This window comes from Lactuca sativa, chromosome 9 (genome assembly GCF_002870075.4).
Source record: "Lactuca sativa cultivar Salinas chromosome 9, Lsat_Salinas_v11, whole genome shotgun sequence".
Classification (NCBI taxonomy): Eukaryota; Viridiplantae; Streptophyta; class Magnoliopsida; order Asterales; family Asteraceae; genus Lactuca; species Lactuca sativa.
Genome location: NC_056631.2, coordinates 75,704,327 through 75,711,826, shown reverse-complemented (window position 1 = coordinate 75,711,826; position 7,500 = coordinate 75,704,327). Strand labels below are relative to the sequence as shown.

General features: G+C 32.3%; 1 protein-coding gene and 1 pseudogene across 1 annotated transcript; one reads left to right on the top strand and one right to left on the bottom strand.

Annotated features, from left to right (window-relative positions):
- Positions 1 to 794: 794 nt before the first annotated feature.
- On the top strand, positions 795 to 2,650 carry LOC128129009 (50S ribosomal protein L16, plastid-like). Its single transcript, XM_052767726.1, has 3 exons — positions 795 to 977; positions 2,301 to 2,451; positions 2,493 to 2,650. Exons 1-3 carry the CDS (start codon positions 795 to 797, stop codon positions 2,648 to 2,650), a joined length of 492 nt encoding a protein of 163 aa, XP_052623686.1.
- On the bottom strand, positions 2,632 to 6,101 carry LOC128128642 (maturase K-like; annotated as a pseudogene).
- Positions 6,102 to 7,500: the final 1,399 nt, after the last annotated feature.

Genomic DNA, 7,500 nt, shown 5'->3' with positions numbered 1-7,500 from the left:
ATATCCGCCGGGTTCATCAATACAACATTCCTTTAGTTTTATCGTATTAAATATTCAAGTAGATTAGAATATCAATACCGTTTTACATTTTACATTATAATATAAGAAACTGACTCAGTTTTTATATTATAAAAAAAAATCCCAAAGCATAGTAAGACTAAGCAGGAGAATTCTGTTTCTAGGACTGTTTTCTCAATTCCGTTCCATTTGCATCTCTTAAAAATGACAATTTAAATGAAATTGAAATTAAGTATAAATTTGAATTCCACCTATCTCATAGATTCCAGTCAAAGATTCATGGAATCGAAATTCCATCATTGCTATAGGATTTGATGGATAATGAGCCAGCCAAAATGGTATTTCTTTTTTTTTTTTGTTTTTGGAGAATTCGAGATGGATGAATATAAATAACTGACAATTTCAAAATAATTCGGGATAGACGCAATGTCCACAATACCTGGATTTAATCATATACAATTTGAAGGATTTTGTAGGTTCATTGATCAGGGTTTGACAGAAGAACTTTCTAAGTTTCCAAAAATTGAAGATACAAATCAAGAAATTGACTTTGAATTATTTTTGGAAAGATATCAATTGGTAGAACCCTCGATAAAGGAAAGAGATGCTGTGTATGAATCACTCACATATTCTTCTGAATTATATGTATCTGCGAGACTAATTTGGAAAAACGATAGGCGTAGGTATATCCAAGAACAAACAATTACGGAAACCCTAATATTCTTGCAGAATTTATAGCGGGCCAATTAAAAAATAGAGTTTCTTTTCGCAAAGCAATGAAAAAGGCTATAGAATTAACTGAACAAGCAGATACAAAAGGAATTCAAGTGCAAATTGCAGGACGTATCGACGGAAAAGAAATTGCGCGTGTTGAATGGATCAGAGAGGGGAGGGTTCCACTACAAACCATTCGAGCTAAAATTGATTATTGTTGCTATACAGTTCGAACGATCTATGGGGTATTAGGCATCAAAATTTGGATATTTATAGACGGGGAATAATAAACCTTTATTCCTTTTGCATTCTATCCAGCGATGGAACAAAAAATGAGAAATTCGTTTCTTCTTTTTATTTTGTGTTCAATAAAAAAAATGAACAATTATAATTCTATAGGGTTGAATAAAAATTCAATTAATCTTTTGATAAAATTGCTATGCTTAGTGTGTGACTCGTTGGTTTTTTGAGGGTTAGTATAAAAAACCAGCCCCACGGTATAAACAAATAACTATAGAAGTAATAACCAACTCATCACTTCGTATTATCTGGATCCAAAGAATCAGTCAAGATATGATATATATTGTTCATATTGTTGTAGCAACTGAAATCTTTTTTTATTATTTATTAAAAAATATGCTTCTAAGTTGTCAATCGAAATAAAAAAGAAAGGGTATGGATAAATGGAAGGATGAGAGAAAGAAAGAAAAAGAATATTGATGATATAGAATTCCAATATGTAAGGTCTATGAGTCATCTCGGAAATAGCTGTGTAATAAAGCATCAATACGGATTCATCATTAACATTAAATGGATCTGCTCATCGAACAAAAAATAAAGAGCTTCGAGCCAATAAAGGCTAAGAATATTGACTCAAGAACTAATAGCTCCATTGTAGAATTCAGACCTAACCATTAAGTAAGAAGCGATGGGAACGATGGAACCTGTGAATTCAAAAGATTCAAGTGAAAATGAATTCGAATGATTCATGGATCGGGATGGCGGAACCGACCAGAAACCAATTCATCTATTCGGAAAAGTTATGAGCTAATGATAGAACTGAAATAGAAATTGAAAGAGTAAATATTCGCCCGCGAACACTTTATTTTCTTGGATTGCTAAATTTGGGTCAATCCAATACGATAAAGAGTAAAACAAAAGAAAGATTCGTTTTAACAGTCTAAAATAGATAAATATAAGAAAAAATAGTTATGTTATTTAATATATTTAGTTATCTATACAAACAAGATATACAAATTCATAATAGATTTGATCTAAATTAAATGAAATCCATGATTCATTATATTACTTATTAAATACATGTATATTTTCATTCAAATTATATTCTATCTGAATTGAATTCAAAATGTTTAATTTGAATTCATTTTATTCGCGAGGAGCTGGATGAGAAGAAACTCTCACGTCCAGTTCTGTAGTAGAGATGGAATTCAAAATAAACCATCAACTATAACCCCAAAAGAACCAGATTCCGTAAACAACATAGAGGAAGAATGAAGGGAATATCTTATCGAGGTAATGTTATTTGTTTTGGTAAATACGCTCTTCAGGCACTTGAACCCGCTTGGATCACCTCTAGACAAATAGAAGCAGGTCGACGAGCAATGACACGAAATGCACGTCGCGGTGGAAAAATATGGGTCCGTATATTTCCAGATAAACCAGTTACAGTAAGACCCGCAGAAACACGTATGGGTTCAGGTAAAGGCTCTCCCGAATATTGGGTAGCTTTGTTAAACCAGGTCGAATACTTTATGAAATGGGTGGAGTAACAGAAAATATAGCCAGAAGGGCTATTTCAATAGCAGCGTCCAAAATGCCTATACGAATTAGACAAGAAAAGATTGAATACTCAGTTGATTCCATCCTTACTACATACTACATCAACATTTCAGAATAGAAAGAAATAATTTTTTGTTAGCTCTTCATTATTTACATTATTTATTAGATTATTTAGTGATGAAATTTATATTTACAAGGTTTCATAACGAATCATTCATGATTGGCCAAATCACTGATACAAATAATATCCAAATACCAAATCCGCCTTCTAGATAACCTTCGCGAAATGGAAGAAACCCTTGGAAAGGTCAGGGAAAAAACTTGTTCTTCTTCCGTAAAGAATTCTTCTAATAATTCCGAGCCGAATCTTTTCAAAAAAGCACGTACAGTGCTTTTATGCTTACGAGCTAAAGTTCTAGCACAAGAAAGTCGAAGTATATACTTTACTCGATACAAACTCTTTTTTTTTTTGAAGATCCACTATGATAATGAGAAAGATTTCTGTATATACGCCCAAAGCGGTCAATAATATCAGAATCTGAGAAATCGGCCCAAATCGCCTTACCAATAGGATGCCCCAATGCATTACAAAATTTAGATTTAGCCAATGATCCAATCAAAGGCATAATTGGAACAATAGTCTCAAACTTCTTAATAGCATTTTCAATTATAAATGCATTTTCTAGCATTTGACTGCGTACCATTGAAGGCTTTAGCCGCACACTTGAACGATAACCCAGAAAGTCAAGGGAATGATTGGATAATTGGTTTATATAAATCCTTCCCGGTTGAGACCACAGGTAAAAATAAGATTTCCAGAAATTGACAAAGTAATATTTCCATTTATTCATCAAAAGAAATGTCCCTTTTGAACCAAGAATGGATTTTCCTTGATACCTAACATAATGCATGAAAGGATCTTTGAACAACCATAAATTCGCTTGAAAAGCCCTGGCAAAGACTTCTGCAAGATGATCTATTTTTCCATAGAAATATATTCGTTCAATAAGGGCTCCAGAAGATGTTGATCGTAAGTGAGAAGATTGGTTACGGAGAAAGAGGAAGCCGGATTCATATTCACATAAATGAGAAGTATATAGGAAGAAGAATAGTCTGTGATTTCTTTTTGAAAAAGAAGAACTGGCTTTCTTTGAATTTGAAGTAATCAGACTATCCCAATTATGACACTCATGGAGAAAGAATCTTAATAAATGCAAAGAGGAAGCATCTTTTATCCAATAGCGAAGAGCCTGAACCAAGATTTCCAGATGGGCTGGGTAAGGTATTAGTATATCTAATACATAATTTAAATGTGAAAAGTTGTCCTCTAAAAAAGAAAATATTGAATGAATTGATCGTAAATTATCGGATTTGACTACCCCTTTCCTTTCTAGGAAAGATATTAATCGCAGAGACAATGGAATTTCCATAATGATTGAAGAGACCTCGGACATTACTTGCGAATAAAAATTCTTGTTGTGCCCCAAAAATGGAGTTTGTTTAGAATTATTAACCGAAAGAATCAAATGATTCTGTTGATACATTCGATTGATTAAACGTTTCACCATTAGTAAGCTGGATTTATTGTCATAACCTGCATTTTCCAACAAAATCGATCTAGTTAAACCATGATCATGAGCAAGTACATAAATATACTCCTGAAAGATAAGTGGATATAAGAAGTGGTGTTGTTGAGATCTATCTAGCCCTAAATAGCTTTGGAATTTCTCCATTTGAAATTCTATTTAAATGAAAGGTAGAGGATTTTGGGGGTTATCAAATGATACATAGTGCGATACAGTCAAAACAAGGTATTATAGTACAAACCGAATAGATACCTCGGATACAGATAAACTTATCAACAGATTCTCTGGCCTCTCTTTTTCCATTTCAATTTCAATATTTATGTTCGTTTTCATTATAGGATAACAAGATGATTAGAAATCCTTTACTTTTTTTTCAACCCAATCGCTCTTTTGATTTTGGAAATTTTTTATCAATATACTGTTTCTTATACACACACATCTCCATTATGGAATGGAGAATGGTAATATTTAGGATTCATTAAAAAATCAAGAATACATTCCTGGGAGAAAGCCTTCCCGTATTGGGCACTAATATTTTTTTAACGTCTAATTAGATCGGGTAATCATTCAAATTAAGAACGGAAGCTCGTTGCTTTTTCTTTCCCTATAATCAAAATGAAATTAATTGAAGCCGCGGGGCCCTATCCATTTATTAATTCGACCCAACTTGAAATTGACTTCGGTTTGCTCCCTTTCACTAATTTAAAGAAGGTTTTGTACCGAGCCGGAATAAATTATTCTCAGAACTCTTAATTGATACGACATGCTATTTTTTCCATTCATTCCCTTTCAGGATCAGTCGTGGTCTTCCAAACTTTACCGATGGTATGGATGAATCCCTCGCTTCATCTAATGTGTAAAAGATCCTAGCCGCACTTAAAAGCCGAGTACTCTACCGTTGAGTTAGCAACCCAAATAGAAAACGGGTATGTAGATACAATCAGAATAAAACAAAATGATGAAATAAAAGCATTAAAGTACGAAATCAAAAAATATATAAAAAAATTAGAATCTATTTGGAACATAAAAATGACTAAATCAGATGAAAAAATAAAAAAAATTCCGATAAAAAAAGAAATAAAGAAATGGAAAAAATGCTAGACCATCCCCTATTTCTATGTTATCCACCTTTTTCAATCAAAAATGCGGGTATCAAAGCTAATCCAACGAACCCATAATTTGAATCAACTAAGGTAAAAAATCAAATGGGACGGAAATAAATAGAGCTGCTTATCACGATGAATTATATTTGTTCGATACAATGTTGTCAATATAAAGGGTAAGAAAAGAATACGATGGAAAAAATACAAGAACTTAAATTGAAATAATAGTAAAAAAAAGGACTTGTGTTGGATTGGCACTGCATATATACTAAAATTTTTAGTTTCTAAATAAAGAAGAAGTAGAAAAAGGATTTATGCAATCAATAGTATATTGAATTAATATAAGTCGAATAAAGAACTTCGATTCCTTGTGTCTTACTTGGTATTAGAATTTAGAATTCGAATGAAAACCACCCGATTGTAGGCAAGAAATTTTGATTTTGTGAGGATCAATCAAATAAGGTTTTCGTTAGAAAAAGATTCTATAAAAGAAATGATAAATAGATACTAATAGAGCAAGAAAAGAAGGAAATAAAAAAAACATAGTATAGAAAAGATATCCAAAATTATATAGAAATCACTATCCTACCCTTAGTTTTTATTTCCTTAATTTAATTCCTTAATTTAATTGAATTTCGTTTGATTAGGGCAAAGTTCCTTAAAAACCTCTGCCTTTTTTAAAATATCCTGAACAGTTCCTGTAGGCTGAACGCCTTTTTCAAGGAAATAGAGAATAGCGGGAACGTTTAAATAAGTTTGATTCTTGATCGGATCATAAAAACCCACTTTCCGAAGATCTCTTCCTTCTCTTCGGGATCGAACATCAATTGCAACGATTCGATAGACGGCTCATCGGGATAGATGTAGATGAAAAAGAACCCCCCCCCCCCCTAGAACCGTATAGGAAGTTTTCTCCTTGTACGGCTCGAGAAAAAATGATTTGAAGTTTTGTCTATGGATAAAATTATAATAAATAGTAAAGGAATCCGTAAAATAAATTAGCATATAATTTAACTTATAGTCATTTTTATTTAACTTACTTACTGAAAACTAAAAAAATCATTTGTACTCATAACTAAGTTCAATAATTATCAAATATATTAAATAAAATTAAGATATTTTTTTATTGAGTGGACTTTAACCCCCCCCCCCCCCCTTTTGTCTCGTTGAAAATCTATTTGGATTCTTTATTCGGATCTGTGAGACAATTGAAGTGGTGTTTCCTTGTTCTGGGATCCTTTATCTTTGTTTTAAATCATTGGGTTTAGACATTACTTCGGTGCTTCTGAATCCTTTCAAAATGGTAGCAACATACCCCTTTTGTGATTTCTTTCTAGAATCATACCGACGGTTGATTCGTGCGCGATACACTGTGGATCGAAAACGTTTTGCGGTTCCAACAATTTTTTTGAATTGAAAATTTGCTCGAATCGGATCCTTTCAATTTCTATATCGATATCGAAGATATACTTACGAAGTTGTTCCAATTTATTGATTGGCATTAACCCTAGATCGTTGCCCCTGAGAAATTAATCCATACTTTCTACTCGAGCTCCATCATGAACTATTTACATTACAACCCAATAAAAAAGAAGGGTTCTAGTAGAATAGAACAAACGACGTCGAGCCAAGAGCACCTTCATTCCTATATAAAAGAAAATGGTGGATGTAAGAATAAAAATCCACACCGGATCGTGTCCTTCAAGTCGCACGTTGCTTTCTACCACATCGTTTTAAACGAAGTTTTACCATAACATTCCTCTAATTTGGAACCAGTATGAAATTGATTCGATTATGGAATCATGAATAGTCATTGGTTCAGTCGGTACAGAGACATAGTCATTTATATTTTTTTTCCTAGCTACATAGATAATAAATATTTTTTATTAAGAAATCTTAGCAAGACCCGGGCTTTTTTGTATGAACGGAAATTTTTTCTATAAATCTATATCTCAAAAAAATATCTCATAGAAATATCCAGAAATCTAAATATAGAAATAACATAACTAACAGAAATAACACGAATAAATAAATTCTATTTGACTCTGCCTGTTCAAGTGACTCAATCAATAAGATAGACTGACCCATTTCCAACTTCTCAAAGATTCAACCCATAAGGAATCATTACAAATCTTGATAATTGAAAAAGTTTCCTACTTCGACATCATTATTTGAGTCAAGTTTTACTTTTACAGTAAAGCCTACATTTAATTATCATAAGAAATAAGAATTTCTGTTTCTTTTCGAATAGAATTGTCAATGATTTAAAGCAAATAAGC

Bases quoted from the DNA above. Each gene is read 5' to 3' on its own strand.
- LOC128129009 (XM_052767726.1), top strand. From the start codon at position 795: ATGAAAAAGGCTATAGAATTAACTGAACAAGCAGATACAAAAGGAATT. The intron at 978-2,300 runs GTATTAGGCATC...TACGCTCTTCAG, and splicing joins CAGTTCGAACGATCTATGGG to GCACTTGAACCCGCTTGGAT. The intron at 2,452-2,492 runs GTAAAGGCTCTC...TTGTTAAACCAG, and splicing joins AGAAACACGTATGGGTTCAG to GTCGAATACTTTATGAAATG.